Here is a 13,421-nt window from a genome sequence, read left to right on the forward strand (position 1 = left end):
CTCAGGGCTCTGCAAGGCTCCTCTCCAGAAGTGGCTGTATGCGGCAGCCTGGGGCAAAGCCACGACGAGGAGGATGGCGAGGGGGGCTCTGGGCTGGGGGGCTCACAAAGAGCACTGCCTCGCTTGTTCATCATGCGCCAGCAGGGCACAGGGGTTCAAACCAGGCACCCGAGCCCTGCGGCTGCCCGGGGAACAGGGCGTCACTCTCTAGCAAGGGCACTCCTGGGCTCGTGATCGCCAGGCCTGTTGCCCCTTCTCCTTGGTCAGATCCAGAGGATCTTGGAGATTCTGAAATGATCATTGTTGAGTTGAACCTGTTGAATATTGGGCTGAGAAGTGAGGTGATCCTCCTAGAAATAATTACCGGCTATCAGACAGACTCCCGAGGGAGACCGTGACTTTCTTATTTAAGAAAAGAAAAAGCATTTGCTTGTGCTGGAGATTTTAAGGTGAAATTCCCTGAAATGTATTCTACCCAATGTTAGGAGGCTTTAGAGGCCCACTGGGGGTTTCTGAGCTAAATGCAAGCAGCTCTCTGCACTGCGGGGCTTTCTCTGGGACGCATCTCCAGGACAGGATGAAGGGGCTCGGTTCTCAAAGTGTCTGATCGCGGAGCACTCTGGGGAAAGCTCTCAGCGGACACCTTCCCTGGAGGCAGGGGTGGGTGCAGCCCATGCATGCTGTCACTCCAAGTCCTTGGCTTCCTTACAGATTCTCCCAGTTCAGGGCACCAGGGGCAGGGGAGGCTCTGAAAGATTTCTTTGTGAAGGTGCCGACATGCCCCATCAAGCATGATCTACTGTACGAACCCCCGAGAGGAAGGAGAGGCAAAGGGGTCAGAGAGCTCGCCCCCCGCCAAAGCCCACTTCCAGGCCCGCTCTGGGTCTGAAGTGACACATTCAGCCCGTTTCTGGCCTCAGTCCCCCCCCTCTGGCTCCAGTCCTGGCGCAGACAGTGAGAGAGGCTGGAAAGGTGGAATTGTGTTATCTGCCCTGTAGATGGCCCAGCCTGCTCAAAGCTCCCCGCCCCTTGGCTTGATCATGATGGGTCATCCCTCCCCAGGGCTACCCATGACAACCAGCAAACATCTCTGCAGCAGGTACTGTGCGTATCAAAGATGAAGCGAAGATGAGTTCTTGCATTTACTGTTTACAGCCTGGGTCCGGGGGCCGTGTCAGGAGGGGCTCCAAGCAGAGGGCTCTCCAGTGGCCTCCAGGACACTAAGAAGGTCCTCACATATCACCCTGAACAGAGCCTGGTGAAGGCCACTGGGGGTTTGAGAGGCCCACTCAGGGTCTCTGGGTTAAAGGCAAGCAGCTCTCCACTGCCGGTCTTTCTCTGGGACGCGTCTACAGGAAAGGATGAAGGGGCTCGTTTCTCAAAGTGTCTGACCGCGGAGCACTCTGGGGAAAGCCCTCAGCAGACACCTTCGCTGGAGGCAAAGCCCACGCATGCTGTCTCTCCAAGTCCTTGGCTTCCTTACAGGAAAGGAAGAGCACATGGCTGGGGGAAGGGGGTGGGGGGGCCAGGTGACCGTGGACACCTCGGAGGGGAGGACCCGGGTGGGCAGGCCATGCTCCGGAAGCCATCAACAAGGAGCTGAGATGTGCCGTGGGCAGAGGTGGGGGGGTGGGTGGGCAGTGAGAGCCTCTGGCAGGATGCAGACAAGGAGCTAATGCGGGGGGGCAAATGCACCTGATGCAGAGTTGCGAGCAGCGAGGACGGGGGAAGGGAGCCCAGGAGACCCTGCTGGTGGCTGCCTGACCAGCGCCCAGGGCAAGGAGCCCTGCCTGCGAGGAGCCAGGTCCCTAGAAGGGTGGAGAGTGCCTCGTGGGTGGCTCCCACGAGGCAGCCACCGGTGCCTCATGGGCGGGGACAGCCCCGCACACACTATTTCAGAAGCACACTTTTAGCTAGTAAGTTGATTCATACTGACACAATCTGCGGTTTTTTGGTTCAAAATCCAAAATATGTTTAATGACACATCTTTCCTGTATCTGTATGTAATGAACAGTTAACTGATGGGAACTGACCCACCCCCTCTGGGAGGTTAACGGAAAACCTCATGGCTCTTCTTGGAGATCCTCCCTTACTCTGAATTTTCCAAAAGCCCTGGGGACTCCGGTGGGGGGAGTCCTAGTGCATTCCTGACCTTGAATTTCAGCAAACTGCCGCTGCTATTGCTCCTCGCCGCCACACGGTGTCGCTGTTGACACTGGTTCTGCCCAGTCAGGGAGCAGAGGCCAAGCATTGGTTCCCAGCTGCGGGTCAGATCCTGCTGGGGTTCTGCGGATGAAGGAGGAGCCTGGTTCTGCAGTTCTTAAGCTCAGGCAGGGGCCTCCTCGCCGGGTTCCCGGGGATACGGCTCCAGGTACTTGACTCTGCCTGGCCCTCCCCTCCCACGGCCATACTCCTTAAAGCATCTTCAAGGGGCATTAACTTCCCAGGACCACCCGGGGACCTCTGGCACCACTCTGACCTGGCAGGAGCTCAGCGCCCTCATCTGAACCTGAAGAACAGCTCCTCCAACAGGAAGCATAGGTTAGTAAGAGCCCCGTGTTAGGTCAGCACCGCCCTTCTGAACTTTTGATTCCAATGGGAAACTCTAGGAGAAATAGAGGGGGAGCCGGGGTGAGGGGAGACGGATAGGGGTTCACGAGATCACTGACTGTGGAACCTTGGGTAAGTAACTTCACCTGTATGAGCCTCAGCTTTCTCACCTCTAAACCGGATGAAATGAGCATCCCTGGTGGCTCAGTCAGTAAAGAATCTGCCTGCAATGCAGGAGACCTGAGTTACATCCCTGGGTGGGGAAGATCCCCTAGAGAAGAGAAAGGCAACCACTCCAGTATTCTTGCCTGGAGAATCCCATGGACAGAGGAGCCTGGAGGGCTACAGTCCATGAGGCCACAAGAGTGGGATGAACGAATTAGCGACTAAACCACCACCACCTCACAAGATGGAGAAGGCAATGGCACCCCACTCCAGTACTCTTGCCTGGAAAATCCCATGGATGGAGGAGCCTGGTGGGCTGCAGTCCATGGGGTCGCTAAGAGTCGGACACGACTGAGCGACTTCACTTTCATGCATTGGAGAAGGAAATGGCAACCACTCCAGTGTTCTTGCTTGGAGAATCCCAGGGACGGGGGAGCCTGGTGGGCTGCCGTCTATGGGGTCACACAGAGTCAGACACGACTGAAGTGACTTAGCAAAAAAACCTCACAAGAATGGTGTAGGAATAAACGTGATGTTTCACTTAAAGCACTTGGCAGGAAGCCATGCACATCAAGGGTAATAAATGACAGCTGTTACTGTTACTATTTCACTAAGTGTTTTGTGCATGGCTCCATCCCAGTTCCCAGGGCTAGAACAGACGCCCTCTTGAGGATAACCTACACCCTACGTCCTTCTGCTCCTCGCCAGGGTAGAGCATTCCACAGAGGAAAACACAGATCACAGATCACCTGCAGCCGCAGCCTCACCTGAGCTCACTGCCACGGTATCAGTTAGTCGGTCAGCAGCTCTTTGCGACCCCATGGACTGCAGCACACCAGGCCTCCCTGTTCATCACCAACTCCCAGAGTTTACCCAAACTCACGTCCATTGAGTCGGTGATGCCATCCAGCCATCTCATCCTCTGTTGTCCCCTTCTCCTCCTGCCCCCAATCCCTCCCAGCATTAGGGTCTTTTCCAGTGAGTCAGTTCTTTGCATCAGGTGGCCAAAGTATAGGAGCTTCAGCTTCAGCATCAGTCCTTCCAATGAATATTCATGACTGATTGGATCTCCTTTCAGTCCAAGGGACTCTCAAGAATCTTCTCCAACACCACAGTTCAAAAGCATCAATTTTTCGACGCTCAGCTTTCTTTATAGGTCTTTATAGCCACATTATCAGTCCTTGTCTAACAGGAAAGACAGACCTGGTTCAAGAAACACATGGTCAAGCTGTGAGGGTTCTTGCTTCAGTGACTATCTTATAAACAATGTAAACAGCATGTAAAGAAAGTGACCAGGTGCTGAACACCGAAGAGACACAAACACTCAGTTGTATTTATTCAAACTGTCATTAGATGTAAATAAATTTCTGACCTCTACCAAATTATATTCAAATAAATTGAATTTGAAGAGGCAGGGATCACCCGGGAGAGGACAGTCTGGGTCTCGTATTTTTCTAAAACAAGAGGACTGATTGCAAATAATTCTGAGCACCCCTTCCATGCCCGCACTGCAAGGGACTGAGGGGCACTACCTAAGAATGAGAGGAAGCCCTGCCCTCTGGCAGCTTACTGTCTGGCTGAGACTCAGAGCACACAGCCTCGAACACCCATGTCGGGGGCTGGAGAATTCACACAGTCAGCACAGGCAGGACTGGGAAGCAGAGGGGCCACGACTGGCTGGGTCTTTGTCAGCCAAGGGGTGAGGTCAGGAGCAGGCAGAGTGTCAGGGGAGACTGGTCCTGACGGAGTGAAGGGACCGTTTGGAAGAGATTGTCTGGAACCATCCCTTGAAGGAAACTTCCCTCCCAAGGGGGTCCCTTGGAGGCCATGGAGCGGGGAAGGGGTGTGTGGTCTTGTCCCAAAGCCTCACATACTCTTTCAAGAGCAGGTGCTTAGGGGACTGTTGACTCCCCAGTGCCCCTCTGCAGAGGGCGGAGCTAGCCGGGCCCAGCCTGGGAGCTGGAGGAGGGAGTGATGAGAAGGTGCAGGGACCTGTCGGGGGTCTGAGCCACGTCCCCGGCTGGGGACAGAGGCGGCCCTCTGTCACACAGAAGGCCTGGCTCTGCTTCTGGCCCCTGCTGCGCCATAACTGCCCCCAGGGGTGGCGGGACCCTGAGGTCTCCAGTGGGGAGGGCACGATTGCAGAGCATGTGACGGGGCAGAGGGTACCGGCGGGGCACGCAGACACACAGGGAGAGGGCGGGTCAGTGACGACAGAGTGGGATCTGATAACCGTGGGTGGGGGTGCTGGGAAGGGGTTGGTAGCCCCTAAACGCAGCCCAGGCCAATCATTTCTAAAGCGACAGCGCCTGAAGTCTGGGAAAGGCTGTGTGTAACTCAGTCCCACAACCAGCCCAGCTTCCTGTCTCATCCACCTGGTCAGTTATTTAACAAGCACTTACCTGTGCAGACTGGACCGCCAGGCTCTGCGCACTCAGAGGCAGGAGGGACAAACCCAGGGGGCCGGAGCCCGCACACGCCCCCTTCTCCCCCTCCCCCCAGCTCCCAACCCTCCCCCAGGCGGGGGCCCCGCAGGTGCGAGTGAGGAGATGTGCCCCTCACTCTCAACGGAGAGGACATCGCCGGGCACTTTTATAAGGCAGGCCCTGGAGGAGGTATCTTCGGGTGTATTTCTTTTCCTACTTGGTCCTCATACCGCGTTGTTCTCCTGGGAAGGATGTTTTAAATCTCTCCCTACTGGAAACCGTGGCTCAGAGAGGTCACCCCAGCAAGAAGGGGTGAACGGGGGTCCAAACCCTGCTCCGCCAGTGTCTTCAGCAGCCCACCGCCTCCGCTCCTGATGCTTACAATTGCCTTGGAGGGTCGCGGGGGTGAGGGGGGACACAAAGGAGCCCCCAAAGAAAGCCCTTTTCTAACTGACATGTTCACTCTCCTCTTTAGAGACGGTTCCCCCGGAGCCTCTGCGGCGCGGCGCACTCTAAGCAGCAGGCCAGGGTCCCCGAAGGCGGCGAGGACCAAGAGCCCAGCGCGGGCCGCCGGAGCCACAGAGTCGCGCCCCTGGGAAGGCCCGCGCCCGGCCTGGGATCCCGCCTCTGCGCGGCCGCCCAGTCCGCCGCGATGGCGCGCCTTAGGGGGACCTCGGAGCCTCCCCCGAGAGCGGAAATAAGCGCTGACCAGTCCGTGCGCCCCGAGCCGCGGCCGGCGATGTGACTCGCCCCGCGCGCAGGGCGCGCAGACCCCGAGCCGGGGCGACTCGGGGCTCGCTCGGTCCGGCTCCGCGCGGCACCATGAACGAAGACTTCTGCCGGGCGCTGGCGGCCCGCCGGCCCGCAGCGGCTCCCGAGTGCCTGCCGCTGGGCATCGGGCCCCCTCCGCGGCCGGCGCCCCCGGCCGGCGCCGAGCCCCTGGGCGCCGTGCCCTTCCTGCTCTACCCGGGCGCCGCCGGGCCGCCCTACTGCGACGCCTACGCCGCCGCCTTCCCGGGAGCGCCCTTCCCCGGCGCGCTGGGCGCCTGCGACTACCCCTTCGAGCCCGCCTTCATCCAGAAGCGCAATGAGCGCGAGCGCCAGCGCGTCCGCTGCGTCAACGAGGGCTACGCGCGGCTCCGCGGCCACCTGCCCGGCGCCCTGGCTGAGAAGCGGCTCAGTAAGGTGGAGACCCTGCGCGCCGCCATCCGCTACATCAAGCACCTGCAGGAGCTGCTGAGCGCCGCCCCCGACGGCGCCGCGCCCCGCGAGCCCCGGGCGGCGCCCTCCCTGGTGCCCGACTCGGCCGAGCCCTCCTGCGGCTCCTCCTCGCCCTTCTTCGAGTCGGAGGAGTGCAGCCACTGAGCAGGGTGGGGCTGCCCAGGCTCGGGAGGCTCCGGGTCCCCGGGGTTCCCGCCGTTCTACACTCCGGGGTCCGCCGCATCCTCCCTGCGCCAGCGCCACCCCGGCCCGGGCCCTTACAGCGGGCGGACACGGGGCACGAGTGAGGCCACCCCGGGGTCGGGCTCCGGCTTGGCCTCAGCCCCGCGCGGGAACAGGTCTAAGCCCAGGCTCCGGTGTGTACCGGGCCACTGCGGCCCTGATCCCTAACCCCGGGGCCCCAGGCGCAGCCCAGAAGGCAAGCCTGCTTTGATGGGCGGGCCTCGCCTGGACTCTCCAGGAGATGGCCTCAGACACCAGCGTCTCTTTGGGAGCTTGCCAGCCCGCCTCCCAGGGACACCCCGAGGGTGAGCTGCAGGCCAGGCAGCTGGCACCCAGCCCGGGGTGAGGGCGGCGGGGGAGGACGTGTGGTCCCTGCTGCTGCCTGGCTTCCTTACAGGAGGACCCAAGGCTCCCAGCCCCCAGCCCGCAGTGTGGCCTCTTCCTTGCCCAGTTCAGGAGGGGACCTCTTCCCCTCATCCTGTGCTCTGTGGCATGCGGGCCGCGTGGTGTATGTGCTGTGTTCGCACCAAGGGGCTAAATAAAGATGCTGGGCTCTGTGGTTCCGGGTCATTGTCCACCTCTTTTCCCTGGCGACCCAGTCTCCTTCCACTCAGAGCACTTGCCTGTGGGGTGTTCTGTTCGCTTATGCATTCAGCTGACGTTCACGCAGAGCTCAGTACCTGCCAGGGGCAGAGTCCCAGGGGCAGACACCTGCCCCTTGCACAGTTAGGGGCAGTGGGGTGGGGTGGGGAACACCCCGGGGCGTGGTGGTGAGATTGGAGGGTCTTGGGGGTGTGGGGGTGAGAGTGGGTCAAGATGGCAGGGAGGGCTGTGGATTCCTACTGAGCCGGGCCACCCAGCAGCTTTTCCGGACCGTGTCTTGGGGTGGGGAGGGGGACTAATCTTGAAACCCAGGAGCTGGTGTCGGTGGCCCCTCAGTAGGTTCAGTGAGGCTGGGGGCTCCAGATCACTTCCTGAGCTCTCCGTCCGCTACTCCAGCCTGGGCCCGCATGTGACCCTCCCCCTGCCTCTTTGGGGACATACCGGGATGCCGCCGGCTGGGCCGGGAAGAGGTGACAGCTGCCTGGCTGTGGAGCCCAGGGCTGGCCAGTGGGGAGCCAGGGGAGGCTAATTTTACCCCCGGAGCAGGGAGAGTGATCCCGCCCCGCCCAGCTGGCTCAGCAGGGCAGGCGCCCCAGCTCAGCCGCCCAGTCCCGGAGGCGGGGGCGCTGGGACGCGGGGAGGAGAGGACAGCGGTAGGGGAGCAGGAAAGGCTGAGGCCGCGGGAGCCATGGAGCCGGCCCCGGCCCAGGACGAGGGCCTGCGGAGGAAGCAGGCCAAGAAGCCCGTCCCGGAGGTCCTGCCCAGGCCGCCCCGGGCCTTGTTCTGCTTGACCCTCCAGAACCCCGTGCGGAAAGCCTGCATCAGCATCGTCGAGTGGAAGTATCCTTCAGGGGCCATGCGGAGGGGAGGAGGGGGCTCAGCGATCACAGGCTCTGGAGGCCGGGCACCGGGGCCCGGGGGTACAGCCGGGGGCCTTTGGGAAGGCAGCCCTGGCGCAGGCACAGGGGCTGGGGGTGAGGTGCAGGGCCCCGAGGCCGCCTCTGGAAGGTGCTGGAAGGCGTGGAGGCCCTGACATGGGACAGGGTGGCGGAAGCTGGCAGGCTGGCTGGGAGGCCGGTGGGGTGGGCACCGAGCTCTGTGTGGATATCAGGCCCAGCTGGGCCGCACGTCCTGGGCACAGGGACGTGACCCCCTCCACGCTGGCATCAGCTCCGGGAGGAAGAATGATGCAAACACCCAGCTTGCTGGGCCAGGGGGAGATATGAGGGCAGAGGGAAGGCCGTTGTCATGGGGCGCTGAGTGCGGTCATGGGGCGCTGAGTGCGCCGGCTGGGATATTTGGAATGTTTCTGAGGGAAGGCCGTTGTCATGGGGCGCTGAGTGCGCCGGCTGGGATATTTGGAATGTTTCTGAGGGGCTTTGGAAGACTGGGCTCCTACCAGCTGGTGCCTAGAAGAAAGAGAGTGAAGGGGCTGCAGGGCGGGGAACCCGGAGCCGGGCACCCGGTGGGGCCCGGCCTGCCCCACACTGCTGTGCCCACCCTGGGCCCCGCCCACTCCGTCTGAGGAGCCGGGGGCCTCTCTTGCCTGTCTCCCGGTGCCTCTCCAGGTCTCTGCCCTGAGGCCACCTCGCCTCAAACCCGAGGAAGGTGTCTGGGAAGGGCACGGGGCCTTCCCGTGGGCTGTGGACACAGGGCGCACCCCCGCCATCCACTCACGCACAGTTCCACTCCTCCACCTTCACCCCTCAGTCCCCACCACCCCCACCTCCCCTGGTGGCCTCCCCCAGGGCCCCTACTGCTCGCCAGCAAGTCCAGGGAGCCTGGGGGTGCCCTCTGGAGACTGGCTGGCTCGCCCCGTGTAGGGACACTGGGACCTGGGGGTGCAGCTGCCTCAGGGCAGTCTCCCCCGCTCAGGCCGCAGAGGCCAGGTTTCAGGGCGCATAGCCGCTCCCCGTCCCACCCCGGGGGCCTCGCCCAGCTCGCACCAGCCCAGCCTCCCTGGATGCTCCTCCGAGGCCCCGAGGACTGTCTGACTGTAGCACCTTCGAGGGGACAGAGGGGTGGGGGGCCGGGCGAGGGGCGGGGATGTAGGGACTGAGATGGGACTCAAGACTCCCTGAGCGTTGGAACTGAGTGGCCCCAGACGGGAGCCAGCGCCTCGCGGTCCCTGAGCGTCTCAGGCACCCCTGTTGGAGGAGGGTCCCCGCCCGCACCCCCGCCAGGAGCAGAAGTGCGATGTGGACCCGTCCCTGGGCCTTGGTGTCCACAGAGGCCCCCAGCGCACTCTCTGCTCCACCCGCAAGTCCCGCGCCTCACTCTCTCCTTAACTCCGCCCCAGACCCTTCGAGACCATCATCTTACTCACCATCTTTGCCAACTGCGTGGCCCTGGCCGTGTACCTGCCCATGCCGGAGGACGACAACAACAGACTGAACCTCGGCCTGGTAAGAGGGTGGTCCTTCCCCTGCCCGCCCGCTGCCCGGTGCGGGATGCTGGAGCTTCACCCCCCACCCCCCCAGGAGGATACAGACCCGTCCCCGAGACCTGCAGGGCGGGCTGAGCGGCTCTGAGCTCCGCAGGGAAACCTGGCTGGGCTGGATTCCGTCATAGCAGCAGCCAGCACTGAGAAGTACCCGCTGTGCCAGCTCCGTGCTAAGTGCTGAGGCGGTCCAAGCGCGGGCCGGAAAGGAATGTCCAGACTCGAGAGCATTTCAGAAGGGAATGAGTTTGCTAAGAACAAAGATCAGAGAAAATGGGGGCGCTGCGAGCTCAGCGGGCCGACCTCCTAACAGACCTGAGAGAGACAGTGCTTTCCTGGTTTAGGAGCCAATTTTTATAGCCTCAAGACAAAGAAAATTCCTGCTGGAAGGTTGCTGTTAGGTGATTGGTTAGGGTGGACTTCCCTAGATGGCACTAGGGGTAAAAAAATCCACCGCCAAAGCAGGAGGCGTAAGGGACACGGGTTCATTCCTGGGTTGGGAAGATCCCCTGGAGGAGGTCATGGCAGCCTGCTCTAGTATCTTGCCTGGAGAATCCCATGGACAGAGGAGCCTGGTGGGCTAGTCTGTGGAGCCACAAAGAGTCAGATACGACTGAATCAACTTAGCTCGCACGCATGCACGATTGGTTAGGGTGCTACAGGCTGAGCACGGGGCTCAGTGTTCTGGCCTAATTTTGAGTCAGGAAGCTTGTTAGTGATGATCAGGGGGCTTTGGCAAAGGTTACAAAGGGCCTCAGTCAGCTTTGGAGGTGACCTCGGCTCTGGCTCCACTCCTGTGGCCGTTGGGCTCACCGCTGAGCGCTGTGGGAGAGTGGCCGTGTCCTCCACACCACAGCCCCTAAGCCAGGCCCGTTTGACAGATGCAGAAACAGGCTTAGTGAGGCCAGGGGCTGAATGCTCATCTGCCTTCCCTGGGTGTGACTCGGAAGAAACGCGCTTCTGCGGAGCTTGCTTTTCCGGGGAGCTTGTGTCAGCACCATGCTCCCTTCGGCCCAGCACCCACAACACGTCCTCGGGCCAGGGAGTGCTGCAGCTGGAGGGGGTTTTCCAGGGTCAGGCTGTCCTGCTCCTCCCGCCTCAGCCTGTTTGTGATGAGAAAACTGAGGCTTGGAGACGATAAAAGACGGACTTACCTGAAAACCAGATCATAGTCAGATGCCCGACATTGCCCAAGCGCTTATTAGACGCCCAGTTCTGTGCTAAATGCAGGATTTTGCATTATTGTCTCTTTTACTCCCCCGTGAAGGCATTAGACCCATTGTGAGACAAGGAAGCTGAGACTCAGGGGGTCTGGGTACCCTGCCCAGGGTCCCCCCACGTGTCCGTCTTCCCAGAGAGTCTCAGACTCAGGCTCTGACTTTCAGACTTGACTGGATCGCTGTGCCGCCAATGCGGCAACAAGCCGGACGCCCCGGGAAAGCCCCTGGAGGCCGTGGCCCTGGGCATCTACCACCCAGGCTCCCGGGGGACAGGGCGGTGCACCCCCTCATTTCAGCAGACTTTTCGGGCACTAACTCTGCAGGGAGGGCAGGAGGAAGCTGGCCGCATGCTTCCAGGGCCTGGAAGGGCAGCGCTGTCTCTGCCTCTGCATGACGCTGCTTTCCATGGGATCCATCTATCTTGGGTTGGGGAGAAGCTGGGAATCTAAGAGTGTGCTTGGCTATAACTGGAAAAATGCAGAGAGTGGGATCCGACGTGGTGAAGGCAGGTGTGAGGAGGCGCTCCTCGGAGCCCTGGGTCCTGGGATGGGTCCCTTCTCTACGCCCTGCGTCCACCCCGCCCTTCAGGGGTTCGTGTCTGGGGGTGTCATTTCCATTTCAACTCCCTAAGAGGTTGACGGCTTTGGAAAGGCGCTCCATCCTCCAGAGAGCGTCAGAGATCTTAGCGGGCACATGGCTTTCCATCTTGAAACAAAGCAGCCCCCCAAGTCTAGAGGGTGCTGTGGGCTGAGTGACAGAGTCTGTAGAGACGAGGAGGACCCCCAGGCAGGACCACGCGGGAAGCCTTCCCAGACAGCCACCGCCACGGCGAGGGTCGGACCTGGACAGGCTGTCACTCGTCCGTGAGGGACCCCGACTGTGATGGCCCGAGAGGGCGGGGACACTGACGGTCACACGGCCAGCTCCCCGCTGAGGCCTCCCACCTCCCCTTGTCTGTTACATGTTCATCATCCCAAAAACCAGCGAGAGGGAAGTGAGGGTGGGCAGAGCAACGGGGAGGCATCGGGGGCCTTTTTCTCTTCTTCCCACAATTGGCTGCCTTACAAGAACCTGAGGAAGGCCTGAGAACTCCCGTCCCCCACCCCCAGCCATCCAGCAGAGCCACGGTTGGGAGAAGGGAGGCGTCCGGACCACCGTTCACTCTCTTGTTCATTTAACAAACATTTGTCGAGTGTCTGTTACGCCCCTGGCACCACGGGGGTTGGCCTTGTGAACGAGTTCCCGTCTGCACAGACATCAGTCCAGTCCGTCAAACAAGCATTAAAAGGACAGGAGACGTGCAGGGTCGGGCGGGGGGCACAAGCATGCTGCCCTTGAGGGAAACCTGTGTGAGCCATGGGGTCAGAGAGGCCCCAGAGGGTGGCAGGTCTGGCCTGGGCCGGGAGGGCAGAGCCGGAGTCCCGGAGTGTGGCCTGCTCGGGCGGGACCCGTGCTCGGGACGCCGCTCTGCACTCAGGGTGGCAGTGAATCTTTCACCATCTCGTCTCTGTGTTTTGTAAGCAGGGCCCAGCAGGTGCACGGGCCGGGAACTGCGGGCAGTGGCTTGCTCATGGTCCCGCCTTCTGCCACCTCCCCGCCTTCCCTGCCTCGAAGGACAGACTCTCAGCTCAGGCCCTGCCCGCTGGGGCCCTGGGCCCCTGGCAGGACCTGCCCGAGGTCCTGGGAGGGTCAGGTCTGTGCGCATGCGCCGTGTGGCGTGTCCGGACAGCTGTCCCCAGCCGGGGCTGCCTGTGCCACGGCCCGGTCAGCAATGCCCTGCACAGCCCCGCCCCCACCCCTCCGGCACTCAGCGTACCCCTGGGGGAGGCCTGTCCCCCTCAGGTGGGGGCAGTGGGCCTGTGTGCAGGGCAACACCCAGTTCCACCCCCGGCTCAGGCCGGGGCGCAGCCGGGTCATTGGGTAGGGGGTGCCTGGGCGGGTCTGCGCCCGCCAACATTAAACAGGCCGTAGCCCCCGACCAGGAGAGGCTGCCAGGGGGAGAGCAGTGGCAGGAAGGCGTCCCAGCACCTTCAATGGCGCTGGTCCTGGGCCAGGCCCGCACGCGCCCCGTCCCTGGGCGTGCCGGTCCCGCAGCGGTCCAGAGGGGCACCAGAGCTGCAAGGACCCCCAGGCCTGCAGGGCGGGGGGCCACGCAGACATAGGGCGGGGGGCACGAGGTGGAGACGTGAGCTGGGGTCGGAGTGGCTCTCAGGCACCTCGGAGAGCGGGCTGGGGGTGGGGGCAGCAGCGCTGTGTCTGGTGAACAGAGGCCTTGGAGACCGTGGAGGGGGTTGGTTAGGAGGTGGGCTCCACGGACCTGGCGCCTGACGGGTGTGGGCGGAGTGTGTGGGGGGGCGGGGCTTTCAGGGAGGGTGACGAGCAGGCAGTGGTTTTACAGGTGTTCCTGGGGGAGGGGACAGCCAGGGCCACCCCGGCCCTGCAGGTGCGGCCCGAGCCCTTAGGCCCTTGGACGTGTGGGTTGGAGCCCTGGACCACAGAGGCTCCGCCACTCTGGGTGACTGCAGGCCAGTGGGGGCGGGCCTCGTGCGGCCCCGGGCAGCTGGCCCCTCGCTC

At 62.1% G+C, this 13,421-nt stretch overlaps 2 protein-coding genes across 2 annotated transcripts in view; both read left to right on the top strand.

The window, feature by feature from the left end:
- Positions 1–2,721: 2,721 nt before the first annotated feature.
- Positions 2,722–7,143, top strand: ASCL5 (achaete-scute family bHLH transcription factor 5). Its single transcript, XM_086343105.1, has one exon. It carries the CDS (start codon positions 5,964–5,966, stop codon positions 6,504–6,506), a length of 543 nt encoding a protein of 180 aa, XP_086199231.1. The 5' UTR covers positions 2,722–5,963; the 3' UTR covers positions 6,507–7,143.
- A 595-nt stretch (positions 7,144–7,738) lies between these two features.
- CACNA1S (calcium voltage-gated channel subunit alpha1 S) overlaps positions 7,739–13,421 on the top strand; it is a 56,680-nt gene continuing 50,997 nt past the window's right edge. The window contains exons 1-2 of the mRNA XM_086343106.1: positions 7,739–8,027; positions 9,487–9,592. Coding sequence (XP_086199232.1) covers positions 7,876–8,027; positions 9,487–9,592 — 258 coding nt within the window. The 5' untranslated portion in view covers positions 7,739–7,875. The remainder of the gene's footprint in view (positions 8,028–9,486; positions 9,593–13,421) is intronic.

Source organism: Bos grunniens, chromosome 16 (genome assembly GCF_055505025.1).
Source record: "Bos grunniens cultivar Pamir isolate PY7600 chromosome 16, Bosgru_T2T1.0, whole genome shotgun sequence".
Taxonomy (NCBI): Eukaryota; Metazoa; Chordata; class Mammalia; order Artiodactyla; family Bovidae; genus Bos; species Bos grunniens.

Excerpts from the sequence above, each read along its gene's own strand:
- ASCL5 (XM_086343105.1), top strand. The coding sequence starts at position 5,964 with ATGAACGAAGACTTCTGCCGGGCGCTGGCGGCCCGCCGGCCCGCAGCG.